This window comes from Nelumbo lutea, chromosome 5, assembly GCF_056320005.1.
Source record: "Nelumbo lutea isolate HS-2025 chromosome 5, American lotus-T2T, whole genome shotgun sequence".
NCBI lineage: Eukaryota > Viridiplantae > Streptophyta > Magnoliopsida > Proteales > Nelumbonaceae > Nelumbo > Nelumbo lutea.
This window is the reverse complement of record NC_142688.1, coordinates 1,066,011-1,081,918: the sequence shown is the minus strand read 5'-3', so window position 1 is coordinate 1,081,918 and position 15,908 is coordinate 1,066,011. Positions and strand designations below refer to the sequence as shown.

The window sequence follows — 15,908 nt, the reverse complement described above, 5'->3', positions numbered from 1 at the left end:
ACTAAGTTGTCACGTTTTAAGGTTTGGGGATCAAAGTATCAATATGCCTAAAGTACATAATATTAATCGGAATTTCCCTATATTTTATTCATCTAAAAGAAAAACCTCCATCTATATTTTTGCACGATGTCACTTCTCTTCGATTATAATTTATATTCACATGATTGTCAGCGCAAGATTTTAAGGTGTTTGGTTCTGTTGCGTTTATTTATTTGTTTAAAAACAGCATTGTGTTTTTTGTGATTTTTGAAAAAAAAAAAACCTTTATACATGGTGCTGTTTGGTTTCATTGTCATTTTCTGAGATATGGGAACTTGGCCTGGAACCAAACAGCTCATCACATCGGCAAAAAATGGTGTTATTTGAGATGGGCTGTTTTTTCAAGAAAACGTCTTACCAAACAGTATGTCAATGTGTTTTTTTTTTTTTTCTTCCAATCTTTCAAAACCTGAAGCGACTCCAATGTGGTGGCAATGGAACCAAACACCACTTTTATAATTGTATCAATCAACGGTCATCCTTTACCCCATAAAAAAAAATCAACGGTCACTCGAGTACAACCAAATTAATAATATCTGATGGGCTTTTCAGACAACCAAAGATTATAATCCAGAATTAGAAAGATGAAAGCTAGTTTCATGGTTTAGTCCCTTTTTCAAATTTCAACCAAGTTCAATATTCGGATTCCGACCAGATTGAATATAACGTCCCGCTGGCTCTATTGTTTTTTAACAAGAAACAGAACGCTCTTAAGACTTTTCCAGCCTATCTAGAAACTAAGGCCAGGCCAAGGTTCAAACTGTAGGGCCAGAATTTGGCTGGGCTCAGTCCCCGGCATGACCTTGCACGAGGGCTGATCCTGTTATAGCTCCAAAGGTTGATTTGGACACTTGTCCTGTACCTAATTAGAGATTGGAGGCTGGTCTGAATTTGCACAGATCTGGCCCACTACAACATAATTATTAGTATCTCATTAACGTTAGCCTATAACAAAATTCTTCGAGGGGAACAAGAGAGGACATCTCATTGACGAAAGTGCTATTCAACACCAGCAACGACATTTAATATATAGAACAAGGTTCTTAACTACAGCTCTTTTTTTTTTCGTGAGAATCCATGCCAGACATCTCGGCTACAGCTGCAAATCTGGTATTTTCTTCAAGTTTCACCCCTAGGCACAGCACTAGACTGTTCACAGGCTGGGCTTCAAGCTTGGTCCATGAACATTTTATACAGCTTTTGGCTAGGACTTCGGCAAGGTCCAGTCAAAATTTGGCAAAAACTAAGCCCGAGCCTGGCCATGAACAGGTCTACCAGGCATTCCATATTTTATCCTTTGTGGTTGCCTCGACCACAATTCCTCCTCATAACAGGCCTCTGTAAGTCAAATGAGTGATTATTAGAAAATACAAACGCGCCACATTTGAATTACTCTCCACACATAATTTCTCCAGAAGATAAGCTCCTCGACTCCAATGAATTTATAGGAATCTCGTCTGCTTGACCAATCATGCAAACAAAAATTGCTTGTTAAATATACTCGGATTATCACGTCCAAGGGATTCAAAGCTGATTATCCATCACGTATGGGTGATTAGGTTACAGTCGCTTAGTTTTCAGTCAAAATCGTTTTCATCGCCACTGCTATCCCCAAACATGGCAGCCACTTTCATAGCTAACTTTGCAGCCATTTCCCTCCTTTGGAAATCGGGCATCAACCGTAAGCTGGCACGCATATTCCCAATTTCAGACATTAACTGTTCCAAATCTTCCAACCCCAAATGAGTTCCATCGTCTGCCATCACGATATTTTCAGTTTCTTTGGATTCAGTTGTCAGCTCCTTTTCGGAAACTTGTTGTGAAAGAGGCTCAGCTGTTGAAGGCTGCAGCTCATCCCTATTTTCATTCACTTCATGTTCTTGATCGTGTTCTTCAACTGCTACACTCTTGGTAATCGGTTCTCCTTTATCCGGATCTGTATCCGTACCTGCACCATCCGCACAGACCCAAACTTTCCGTTCAGAAACTGCCTCCAGACAAGGTTCAGATGTTGAAAGTTGCAGCCCATCATTTCCATTCACTTTATTTTCTCGATCATGTTCTCCAACTGCCATGGTCTGTGTAACCAGTATTTCTTTATCAGTATTTGTACTTGAACCATCTGCAGAGACCCATACTTCTGTTTCATCCCAAGGTTCGGCTGAACCCGCGGACAAGATTTCATACTCAATCTCATAATCGGACTCTTCTTCTGATAAATCTGGAGCACAAAGATATAAAAAGTATCTCAGCAGAGAGAGAGAGAGAGGGAGGGAGGGGGAGAGGAGCAGCCTTTACCTCCTTTCTCAAATGGGCATGGTTCAGCTATCTTACTGCCAGATTTAAGGATCATCCCAGGCCATATATGAGCAGAAAGAGCCCCATAGAGTCTCTCAACTCCTTGTGAATCACCATTAACTGACAAACCTGTCAAACCACCATTTTTATTCCATGGGTATGAAAGATGACAGTTCAAAAAATATGTAAAACCAAATAAAATGTGACCAGACAGTGAAAAAGAAACTATATCTCTCTTCAAATAAAACAAAGTGAACTGTCAGTGAACCATTGCAAGGTAACGTAAGGATGCAAGTCCAAGCTCAAGGTATTGATGATTGCGATTTCATCCAGATTCCTAAACAGGACAAAGTTTTACGGAACTAATCTTTTATTATCATATATATTGCCATTACGCATTTAACTTTGCATCACATTTGTTTGGAAGCATGGAGCTGCCATACATGGAGTCGTTTAAAATACACCACACCATGAAAACGTTTGATACATGGTGTAGCATATTTCCAACTGTACTCTGTGTATCATGAACTGAATTTGAATATCTCGCAATATACCGGCCATGAGATTTCATCCACGCCAGTGTGGGCCAGTACATTTGATGTTCAAAAACGTATTGGTGTAAAAGAGCCTATTGTTAAACTCTCACTAGTAGCAGTCACATACTGGAGCAATCTGCTGTCACGTTTTCCATTCCATTTCTTCTTCGAGTTTCCCATTAGAGAAAGGTATGCTCTTCCATTGTTAGGTATGCTCTTCTTTGAGCTTCTCAGTCTTAAAGGTGTCTAGTGCATTTTCTTTTATTATTAATTTTTAAATTCTCCATACCTTGACACATTGTCCAAGAAAAGTAGGATACTTGGAATTCTTTTTATTTATAGCCTATTTTCTTTTGTTCTTTTGTGATCCAGGAATTTAAAAGAGTTATGACTGAACTTGCAATGACATGGATAAACCCAAAACAAAAGCTCTTGGTTGGAAAATGCAGAGTGTTGCATGGTTGAAGCAAAGCTACAATCATTAAGGGATGGCTTTAATGTTTAAATGGATTAACAGCAAGTTCATACATAGGTTGCAGTGTGCAGTTCTACATTATTAAGAAGATAACTGAAGCAAACTATAATCATTTGCAGGGGAAGTTTTAAAAGGTGTCAGTAAAAGTCAAATAGAGTTTTAGAAAAATATACAACTTTGTTTGAAAGTGGAAGAGATTCTGCCAACGCTCAAATATATTTCAAAATCTTGATAGTTAAACCTTGTCTAAACTTACTTAATTTTTATATGCATGATCTATTGAATGAGACCTATCCAACTGAGATTAAATGATGACAGGATCTCTCTCTTGTTATAGTTGCAAATAGCAGCAGAAATGGTCCAAAAATCTCACCTTTTTGTTGCTGCAAATAGCAGCAGAAGCTCACTAAAAATTCTCAAACCTAATGCAGCGAAGGCTTTCCTTCCCCTCTTGTCCTCTCCCTCTGCTACTGCAATTTGCAGCAGAGAGAAGACCTAAACTTGTCTTAAACCTTCTCCTTCTGTCTCTCCTTTTGCTGCTGCCATCTCTAGCAGACAACCTGCCCCAAGATCCTATATCTTCCCCAAATCTCAAACCCAACTATGAAGAACATTCAAAGAGAATCATGATTGCAGATTTACTTATCTGCATAAAGTACAAGTTTTCAATCCCTAATTACTTATTGATCTGGATTATTCTAATTTGTGGCTGAGAAATTGCTTGGCAGTTAATAGAAAAATTTGCTACTGACATCATGATAGATGTAGGCAATTTCCCACAATAAAATGACTTCTTGCATTTGGGAATATCATGCTGCCAATGTGGGATTAAATGTCAAATGGGTTCAAGTTACATGTAAAGAATCACACCTTGGGCACCCCTCTTGAAAGAAAAACTTTAATCATATAGGGAATTGCTTTAGTAGTTGAATTATAAATGTATTTCAAGACGAGTATATCCCTTGAGATATTGATAATTAGAAGTAAAAGCAACTTACAACTGCATACTCCACATTAAAATGACTAAACAAATATCATATTTAGCTCACAGAAGAAAAACAATATTGAGTTGTGATTCAACATAAGAGTTAATAACTTACATCTGTCAAAATCAGCATTAGATGCACAAGCCTCAATGTACTCAATGTTGTATTGACAGCACCATTCCAGACATGATCTCCTAATCTCCCATGAGGGCTCTTCATCCCCCAGCAAACTACTACCCTCAGTTTCTAGAATTCCATAATCTAAGCACTCTGCATGTGGATCACTAAAAGATTCTCCACGCTTCTGCAGGTGTCTTCTATATTCAGTATGAGCAAAGTGACCAGGTAAAAGATCTACTTTGTTTCCAATGCATAATAATATGTCAAACTTCTGAATATCATTGCAAGAAACCCAGTGCTGGAGAGCGGTAAAAGATGCTAGCTGTAAATCATATCAGTACAAGAAAGATTACGTAAGAGACCACACAAATAGAGGTTTTCCCTTATGGAGATCAAATCTTCAGAAATAAACCAAAGAGAAAGGAAACAGAAAGACTAACATCGCTCGTGTCAAAAACCATCACCAGGGCAGCCAACTGATTAGATATTGGCCACATCCCAACAGAAAACTCCTCATCAAGATGAGCCATCCATACAGAAACATCAGCTGTATAATACTTTGTATCAATAGTCCACCTGGTCAGTAATAACCATGTATTAGCACTTCAGATGCAAAGTTTCCTCATTTCAAAGGTATAAACTATTACTACTGCAATACCAAGGTTCCAAACTATAAAACACATGTGAAATACCCTCTTGAGTAGAGAAACCTTAATTTACATACCCATGGCAAAATAGTTCGGATGAAGAACCAAAGGCATCTTCAAAATCCACAGAGAGAAGCCCTACATTCAAGAAAAAAAAGGAAAAAATGCACTAAGCCTAAACATGCAATAAGAAATAAGAAACATTGCTGCAACAAATAAAAGTATTTTTTGGTGAATAAAAATACTTAAATTCTAAACATCTAACCAGTTGACTGGGTGGAAAGAAAAATGTCAACTAATCAATGACTAATTGGCACTTTGACCATGTGGCAGATAAAGCTTCTAGATTTCATTAACCACTTGCACGCACATAGTTTCCTGTTTTTCCTTCTATCAACATTATCCAATTATGTGCTTGTATAAACAATTCAGTAATGAAGAGAAGCAGGGCCAAAAAACAATGAAATGACAAAGCTTTTGTAGGACAAGGGGTCATTGCTTGGAGCAGTGGAAAAAGCTAGGGCTGACAAGCATGAGTACAAGGATTCAAATTTGAAAGCAGCTACTTCATATAAGAAAATGGCAAAGGTTAGGTCCATAGCAATACACCCTTCCAAAGATTATCACCCTAGATGATTTGGACAACATTGGGTAATGGCCCTTACTATGTTTTGTAGGGCAATGATACCTAATGAAATCCCAAGCAGTGCATTTGTTATAATCTTTGGACATGCAAAAAATATGGGGGATAGTTAAGAATATACTAAAAGGGCCTATGTTCCACTTGCAGCAAAGACAATTTTTCCAAAGCATGATAATTATCTCCTTTACATTAAAAGTTAATTGATCTCAACGCTTGAGTCTAGGAAATAAGAATGCTTGGCAAAAAGGAGGTAAAAAAGTTGGGCCACCCAATTCCAACACAACTCCAAGTTTTGAGGTTAGGTTAGGGTTAAGATTGGGGGTTCAATAGCTCAGATTGGGTTAAGGTTGACCTCAACCCAACCTAACCTGGCCCAACTTGCATCCATCCTGATGAAAGTGCTTATCTCAACAGCTATGTACCAGGAGGGGTTGTGTTTAGCAAATGATGAATTAAACATTATCAATAAAAAAAGGGAATTAAAACCAATGCTTTGTAGGACCCAAGCAATGATAAGTTACTTGGCAAGTCACGAGGTAAGAAGTACTTAATTCATAAATGATAGTAAAAAATTATGGAAACAAATGTAGTTATCACATTATAGTAACTAGAGTCTAGAGAGTGGCATAATAATCTAAAGCATGCCAAATATGGAAATACCAGGATTTGAAGCATATATTCATATTTTCACTGACCACCATTGCAATACATAGTTCTTATTCTACTAAATTCCTAAATTTCTACAAAGAAAGAATGAAAAGAACCAAATAATCAATACCTGCATACAGCATGTATTTCCAAAACAAAGGTAGAAGTTTGAGAGAAAGCACAAACCAAAAAACCTAAGTTCCTGGTTGCTTAAACTAATAGAAAAAACATTGGATCCATCTGCCAATTAATCCGGTAAAGAAAAGAGAAGTACTATATACCTATGAATAAGAAGTTAGAGCAGGACGCACAGTGAAGGTCAAACCAAACAAAACAGCTCATAACAAAAATAAAAACATAACTGAACATTACTTGCATGTTTTAATGTGAATTAGATTGTTTCTCTGGAAGATATCCATTAGGTCGAAAAAGAGGCCACAAATCACAAATGCAATGCATTCAAAAACAATGCATTCTTATTGTTTTTGAATTTTCTGTTTCATTTTGTTGTCCTTGAGGGGGGTTAATCAATCAAAAGGAAAGAGATACTAATTTCGAACTCTTGTGTTGGACCAAAAGCCACTGCTTTAAGTAAAAAAGGAAAAGACAAATAAATAAATAAAATATATTTCCAAGTAGATTTTTATTTCCAGTAAGTTTCGTTATAGACAATAAAAAACCAGTGTATGAAGCCACAAAATTACAACCCAAACTCAATGATTCCATGTTTCAACAATCCAGTAACGGAAAGCAGCACCCATGCACCAAGAATATCTAAAATTAAATGCAGAACAATTCCTAAATTGCAAACTTAAAATGTTCAATCAGCTTAAGATCAGTTCCACGAGAGTAAAAGCAAATGACCGGAATAAAAAAAATCCAGACATCTGAATTTTACCACTGGCTGTAATTGAATTCGATCGCCATGAAAAAGCAAAACCAAATAGATTACAAAGAAAACTGCCAACAAAATCAACAGATAGGTGTCAATTACAAAAAGGAAAACGAAACAATTAAAGCCCCTAGATGCCATCAAATGGTTTAGATTGCCGCGCGCGGGGGGGGGGGAGAGAGAGAGAGAGAGAGAGAGAGAGAGAGAGAGAGAGAGAACTGGAGAGAAGTGTCCGCTTGCCAACGTTGGAGGATCCAATGACGAAGATACCAGGCCTATTCTCCAGAGCAATCCTATCGAGTTGCGGAGCCATTTCTCTTCCCATCTTCTCGCGCGAAATATCAAAACCCTAACAAGCAGACGTAGATCAGCCACTTCTTTTTTTCCTTTGTGTGCTGCCCAGATAAAGATCTCCCGACTGTTTCTTTTGTCAAGCTCTTCAATCGGATGTACAGGGTAAATTGTTAATAGTCGACCGGTAGTCTCTCACACTCTCACCTAATTCACCCTAAGCCTAATTCCTGGACCTTCAAATGTGTCATTTTAATATTTGCTCGAGTGACAATTTGATCCCTTTTTTAAACCGGCCATTAAAGTGAAATGTAAAAAGACACAAATGTCCGTCCATCTCGGTATTTCGTCAAATCCCGGTCCAAATATTTTAATAACTCAATCATACAACATAAATTACTCAGCACTAAGGCTAGGGACCTCTATTCTATTCTCTATTATCAGACAAATTGTCGTTATTAAATCAAAGCCAATGGCAGAGCAGAGCTACGTAAAAAAAAGCGAATGAAAAGAGTCCTAAACCCAGATTTCTGAGATCGAAAATTTCCTTTGGGGTCTTTTGTTTCTTGGTTGTATTTCGAGATGAAGAGAGCATTTGTCATCGGTAAAGATCCGACGGTTGATGATGAGAAAAAGGAGAAAGAAGAAAAGAAGAAGAGGAGAGTAATCAAGAAATTGGGTTTGTGTTTTTTCATGAGAATATGATTTTTATCATATTTGATCAAATTGTGACCATTAATCTCATCAATGGTGATCAATGGTTAATATTATATCAATCAAATTCATATTCTACTCTACTATTTTTAAAGAGTGTAAATCATTTCCTATTAAAATAATGAAAATAAAGTTTATAATTTTTCAATGTGGGACAAGTTCAAAACTGAATTTTGTAAGAGAAGAGTTAATTTTTCAATCAAGTGTACATATGCAATTTATCATGTAATTGACTAATCAAACTCATTGGATTTAATCTCTTATGAGATTAAAATCCAACATTCCCTACTAGAAACAAACGCGAATCCTTAAAATTTGTCATCTTTTTTGTGTTGATGAATGCTTTATTTAAGTTAAATTCATTGATTTATAGCTTAAAAATCTCAAAATTTCAAGACGTTCTCTTTAAGATGGATTTGTCGATTTGCAATTTCATGTTTTCAGAAACCCATAAATATCATTCCAAAAATAGAATATTTTCGTTCTCAGATTCCCAGTTCCACTGTAGACGTTCTCCCACGTATTTTGTGAGTGAAATGGATGCAAAAACTCACCCCAAGTTTGGTTTTCCTGCCACTGTATTTAGTTTCATATGGTGCCGGTCTTTTTTTTCCATTTTCTCACCGTTTTTTACAACTTTTACAGTCATTCACTGTCTACAGTCGTCGAAGACTTTTCCGACATGTTTTTGGCCTGAATGGGACAGAAAGGCCAGCCGTAGAACTCACTCCACGGTGGGTTAACGTCGACTGTATCGAATACCACTGTTCATCTATTCGGGTTGGATTATGTGCATTCTTACATAGATCCAACCCATTATTAAACCAGCCCAGTTTAGACTTCTTGAACTGATGTAGATGACTACATAAAATGATAATTAATAATAATTTAATATTAATTACTTTAATTAATAATTGATCATTAATTATTAATGAATGATATTTAAAACCAATCTACACCGGTTTTATTAATTGTTAATTAATTACATTAACAATTAATTAACGTATTTAACTAAGTTAACTAATTATTAATTATTAATTAACAACTAAATAACTATTAATTATATTACTTAATAAATAATCATCACTTATTAATAATAAGGGAAATTGTCTAAAACTCATCATGAGTTTTCAGCATTTCCCTTAAACTCACCACGACTTTTTAAAATGTCTAAAACTCACAATGTCAATAAATTTTTATTTTCCAAAACTCACTTTCCCTTAATGCATCATTAATGCTTCTTAACGGAGGTGTCCATGTCAGCATAAATAACAATTTTCATGACCAAATTACCCTTGAATGGCAAGTTAGAGGAAAAATGGTCCTTTTCAGTTTTCAATTTTCTTTTTTTTTTTGCATTTTTAGTATTTTGTTATAATTTCCAATGTTTTTTCTAATTTGTTTTTTTACATTTTTATATTTTCTACAATCTATAAAATTTTCTGTATTTTTTGTTATTTATTTGTAATTTCTGTGTTTTTCTATAATTTTTGGGGTTTTTTCTACAATTTTTATTTTCTGATTTCGTTTTTCAATTTCTATAGTTTCTATAATTTGAAAATAATTTTTGAATTTAAGGTTAAAATGGTAATATATTAACACCCGTTAGTCTGTTTAATGTCAAGTTAGTGACATGGTGAGTTTTAGACATTTTGAAAAGTTGTGGTGAGTTTAAGAGAAATGCTGAAAACTCATGGTGAGTTTTGGACAACTTCCCTTATTTTTACTAAATACTGAAAATAATTACTAACGTAATATTTTAAATTAAGTAACTATTAAATTAAGTAATAATATTTTATTACTGAAAATGATAATATTTTCAGTAATATTATAAATTCAGACTTATTGTAGCAAATATTCAATATTATAATATTATAATATTTAATTATTCAATATAATAATTAATATTATTATTACTGAAAATAAGTATAAAAAGTAAATATTCAATAATAATTATTTATTCTAAATGTTTATAAATATTGAAATTTTGGTTATTATTATTAAGGAAATTGTCCAAAACTCACGATGAGTTTTCAGCATTTCTTGTAAACTCACCACAACTTTTCAAAATGTCTAAAACTCACCATGTCACTAACTTGACATTAAGCAGACTAACGGGTGTTAATATATTACCATTTTAACCTTAACTATAAAATATATACAAAATAAATTAACGGGTGTTAATATATTATCATTTTAATATTTAGACATGAAAAAAAAAGAAAAATTTCAAAAATTATTTTCAAATTATAGAAACTATAGAAATTGAAAAATGAAATAAGAAAAAAAATTGTAGAAAAAACACCAAAAATTACAAAAAAGCATGGAAATTACAAATAAATAACAAAAAATACAGGAAAATTTATAGATTGTAATATAAAATGTAAAAAAAAACAGAAATTATAAAAAACATTGGAAATCATAACAAAATACTAAAAATGCAAAAAAAAAACAATAAAGTTGAAAACTAAAAAGACCATTTTTCCTCTAAATCGCCATTCAAGGATAATTTGGTCATGAAATTTGTTATTTATGCTGACATAGACACCTTTGTTAAGAAGCATTAACGGTGCACTAACGAAAGGTGAGTTTTGGAAAATAAAAACTTACTGACATGGTGAGTTTTAGACATTTTGAAAAGTTGTAGTGAGTTTAAGGGAAATGCTGAAAACTCATGGTGAGTTTTAGACAATTTCCCTAAAAATAATTATCTACAATAAGTTAGACTTTTCAAATTTTCACATTTTTTTATAAATTAATGTAATTACTGTAAAAGTTAATTATTATGTTAGTAATTATTGTATATATTCCAAGAAAAAAGTTAAAATCTGAAAAATGATAACTTATATATATATATATATATATATATATATATTAAAGGAAGACTTTCAGGCAATAATCCCCCACTATTAAGACACGTGGCATTTTCAAATTTAAACACGACATTTTTTTTGAAAAGTTATTGTTAAAGCCCACTTACCATTTAGATAAGTTGCCTTCTCATCTTCTAGAAACCTAGACACATGACAATTTATAAGAAATTCTTGCTAAAGGCCACAACCCACTACCATTCAGACACATGGCCTTTTCAATTTTCTGTAAAGCTAGACACATGCCATTTTTTGAGAAGTTGCCGCTAAAGCTCACAACCCATTACCACCATTTTCAATCAATTCCTAAAAAATGCAAAAAATGCAAAAATGGTTATCCACAACCACTTTTACCTACATTCTATCAATCTCATTTAATCATTGACCCTCTAAGTATCCTAACAAAAGAAAACTATCTATATTCTAATAACTATTGAAAAGCTATTTTTTGAAATAAATATTTTTTTTTTAAATTTAATAATTATTTACAATATTAACAAATATAAAATAAACATTACTGATTTCTCATACTTAGTACGGGCTCATTCACTAGTATATATTAAAACAAGGCAGGGAAGAAATTTTCTCTTTTTTTGAATTTTTTATTCTTTTATTCCATGCCATTTTTTGAAATAACCAATGAGATGCACTTTACCGATAACCTAAATAATCTCTTCTCCTAAAGTTTCTCCTAAACTACATCTCCCACTTTCTCCAAAATTATCTCTATTTCCTATTTATCTCCAAACTTATCTCCAATTTAGTAGAGAGTTTCTCTCCTAAATTATCTATAATTCCTATTTATCCTTCCCCTACTTTTTATATATATCTATCTAAAGAAAGCTTGGATTAAAAATTTAAGAATTACTTAAATATTCTAACAAAACTATATAATAACTTCAAAATACTTATTATAAACACAAAAAGTAATTTTATATTTTTATAAAATATATCACAAAATTATGTACTAAAAATTTAAATTATGTTTTTTTTCTGGATTATCAATTTAAATGCTCTTCAAATATTTAATAATATGTAATAGCTTTAAATAAATAAAATTCAAATAACAAAAAATTTTAAACGTTTTATAGATTATTTAAATATTTAAATAACTAAATATTTACCATAACTAGATTTTAAATAGTTAAAATAACGAAATTATGTAATAAATTAAAAAAAAATCATCAAAGTAGAAAAACAATTATAACATAATATTGAAATTAGAAGCAATTTAATATGTTATAAAATTAACAGTGAAATTATGTAACAATAGTACAAATTATGATTTTATGGATAATTAAATTCAATAAACAATTAATATTTTAAAATTTAAATATTTTACATATTACTTAAGTATTTAAATAACAAAATATTTAACATAACTAGATTTAAATAAAGAAATTATGTAATAAATTTAAAAATTCTGAAAAGTAGAAAAATAATTATAATATAATATTGAAATTAATAATAATTTAATATTTTTACATAATATTGTAAATAACTAACTTCACTTATATCAAGTAATAATTCATGAAAATAACTTTTAAAAAATAATATTTATTAATAATAATTTTAAACTCTTAATCTACATTTATTATATAATTATATATATACTAAAATTAGTATTTATTGTGTTTCAGTAATTATTTATTGTTTTTATGATAAATGTATTTTCAATGGTTATGTATAAATTTATTATATTTTTTTATTTAGCAGAAAACTTTAAATAATTATTAGAGATTAAACTACTATTATTGAAATTTTTAAATTTAATTTATTGTACTTATTATATTTATTGTCTTTTTATTATAACTTATTCATTAATATTTATTAGAGATTAAACTATTATTTGAGATTATACTATTTATTGACTAAGTTAATATATTTTTGTAAGTATTGTATTTTTCATTATCAATAATTATTGGAGATTAAACTATTGTTATTTATTAGAGATGAGACTATTAATTTAGCTGAAATTATGAGTGTTCATAAGTTAGTTTAGTTCGATCATATGCTATTTGGCCAACCAAATTGACCTAGTCAGATTGGGGAGTTGGTAAGTTGAAACCGACTTACCTTTTTGTGAAAATCGACCCATTCAAGGTGTATCGATTTGGGTCAATTTTTTTGGTTTGGTCAATTGGTTCAAAAGATTTAAACTCAAGATTTAAATTTAATTTTATAAGTTATAGTGCAATTATTAAAAAATTAGATTTATGATATAAAACATTTTAGACTAAGAAATATGGGAAATTTCCTATTTTTTCATATTAAAAATTATATTTAAAATATAAAATATTAATATATATATCCATGGTTAAGTCATTCGATTTTGGTCGGTTTACAAATAGATAAAGCGAAACTGGTCTAACTTGGTCGAATTAGGAAATTTTTTGAATCAAAGCCAACCTAAAATACTAGAAAACCAACCAACTCAGGTCGAGTTGATCGGGTTGGTTAGTTTCATCAATTTGATGAATAAACCTAACTGAAATTAATTATTGTTATTTTTGTATTATAAAAAATGTATTAATAGTAGTATATAAAATATGAATAATTATTAATTATTTGAAAATTTGAAAATATAAATATATTGTATACTCTTATGTATTTCTATTAGGGTCATTTACTAGAATGCACCTTATAGTTTTCATTTTACTAAAACATCCCATATATTTTACAACTTATTTACTTAATCAACCTTTCATAAAAGAATGTTTGTTTTATCATTAGGCCAATGATTTTTTATTCCAAAAATACCCTTATACTTTTTTGTACATAAAACAAAATTGACCAAATATAACTAATAGAGTAGTTGTCCGTGTCTTATTAAGAACAAAAATGATATTTTTATTTTTATTTTATTTTGATTAAATTTATTTAAATGAGAATTTGGGTCAACACTGTCATTTTTCACTATCATCTAATGGATGATTGATTAAATCCATTACAAATTATAAGTAGTCTTTTAGTAAAATACTAAATATAGGATAGATTTTAATAAATCTATGAAATTATAAGGAATATTTTAATAAATGACCCATTCTATTCTTTAACTTTCACTTCCCAAACATGGCACAGTCCCGTTATTACTTGATTAAAATTTAATCCAATTTACATCCCCATAAAGCTTTTACCCAAAAAGCAGCAGTGGAATCCCGAATGATAACACCAGACACACAGACACGCCTAGACGCGTGAGTGATGACCTGCCCTGCCATCCACATTTATTTTCTAGGCCTTTTTAGAGGTTAGTACCCTTCAAAATTGTTTTATTGATTTCATAAATGTATTTAGACCCCCGCCCGCGAATTGAGATTTTTTTTTCCCTTGACACTGACCCGAACAGTACTTGTAAACATCCGGCGAAGGTCCGGTGAAGGCGGAGGAAGACCATCTCACACGATGAAGATTTTGATGGATGGAAGTGATGGAACGAAGGAGTATGCAAAGCAAGTATTTGGAAGTAAACTAACAATGGATCAAATTCCACCAACTGTAACCTACTCGAGTTGGTTTCTTTCTCTCGTGTGATGCTAGGAATCATCCCGTTAGCATATGCAAAGAAGTTTTCTTTTTAAACAATAAACTATATCAATCTCACCCTCTCCATTCTTCCTCCTAACCCGATTGAATAACCAAAGCAGTGTTGGGAAAGATACACTAGTGGTTGAAAAGTGTGTTAAAAAGCAATTTTATGACAATAAAAAAATTTTCCTCAAGTTTTTGTCAATAATAATGATAATAAATAGATAATTCAATCAAGTAATAGAAAATACAAATAACAATCATCACACAATAGCATGTTAGAAATTTTACATGAAAAACCTCAAAATTGGAAGAAAACCACGGGACTTATGGTTCATAAAAGTCTTTCACTAATTCAGAAATTAATAGATACAACAATCCCTTTAGTTGTAACTAGAGGTTTATAAACATCAAGGAAATCATCCATGGCTTATAAATACAACATTAACATCACCAAGTGTAAGGTAGATTCAACAAAAACAACGGTTTGGATCTCACCAAGATATTGTAAATATGAAACTAAAAAGAAAGGAAGTGACAAACTGACAACCTATCTGAACTAGAGTGAGATTCTTGTCTCCTTGAACAGAATTTAATAACATTAAGAATGGGATTGAAATTACATCCGAACTTAATCTTGAATGGAATAAAAACAAACTCTTTTTTCTTTTCTTTACAAAACTCAAAACTCAGAAAAACCCTGGATTCCCTCTATTTTTCTTCTTCTTTTTTTCAATTAAGTGATTAAGAAATGGAAGCACACCAAATCAAAAAAAAAAAAAAAAAAAGTGGGAGCCTTTTTGGGAGTAAGAAAAGGTGGGGTGGGCCCTTCATATGGGCTGGACCCACACCCAATAAGCAGCTTATTTAGACTGAAATTTGCACGTTACATGCTTAAGAAAGATAAGCTGTGAGCATATGAATCACCCAACAAGCAGCTTATTCAAAGAAATTACTTGTTTCTAGTGTTAAAAAAAGATCCCCAAACCAGAAAACATTTAAAGAAAGAAGAAAAGGATTTAGTACCTCCAAAAGCTTTGCAATTTGGCTTATTGGTAGCACTTATTTTCAAAGGAAGGTCAAAGAGACAGACGAGTGCAGGCAATATATTTTCAAAAAACCAACGTTCTTTTAGAAGAGGTATAAATGGAAAACACCAAACAGTCTAATGTTGGCAGGGGCTGAGCTAGGGGGTGCTCCCTCCATGCCTTCAAAATCCCC

The 15,908-nt window shown here is 32.0% G+C and overlaps 1 protein-coding gene across 2 annotated transcripts; it reads right to left on the bottom strand.

The window, feature by feature from the left end:
• Positions 1–1,026: 1,026 nt before the first annotated feature.
• Positions 1,027–7,938, bottom strand: LOC148849722 (GTP binding protein). Of its 2 annotated transcripts, XM_088945200.1 has the most exons (7): positions 7,504–7,938; positions 7,291–7,352; positions 5,179–5,239; positions 4,895–5,030; positions 4,449–4,776; positions 2,338–2,466; positions 1,027–2,260 (listed from the first exon to the last, which is right to left on the bottom strand). In XM_088945200.1, exons 4-7 carry the CDS (start codon positions 4,982–4,984, stop codon positions 1,617–1,619), a joined length of 1,191 nt encoding a protein of 396 aa, XP_088801326.1. In that variant the 5' UTR covers positions 4,985–5,030; positions 5,179–5,239; positions 7,291–7,352; positions 7,504–7,938; the 3' UTR covers positions 1,027–1,616. The 2 variants fall into 2 exon arrangements, with proteins under 2 accessions (XP_088801326.1, XP_088801325.1); XM_088945199.1 differs by lacking the exon at positions 7,291–7,352 and having other exon boundaries at positions 7,504–7,847.
• Between the last annotated feature and the right edge of the window lie 7,970 nt (positions 7,939–15,908).

Bases quoted from the DNA above. Each gene is read 5' to 3' on its own strand.
- LOC148849722 (XM_088945199.1), bottom strand. From the start codon at position 7,609: ATGGGAAGAGAAATGGCTCCGCAACTCGATAGGATTGCTCTGGAGAAT. The intron at 5,240-7,503 runs GTTCTCTCTCTC...TCTTGAATGTAG, and splicing joins CAAGCGGACACTTCTCTCCA to GGCTTCTCTCTGTGGATTTT. The intron at 5,031-5,178 runs GTATGTAAATTA...ATTACTGACCAG, and splicing joins TCCGAACTATTTTGCCATGG to GTGGACTATTGATACAAAGT.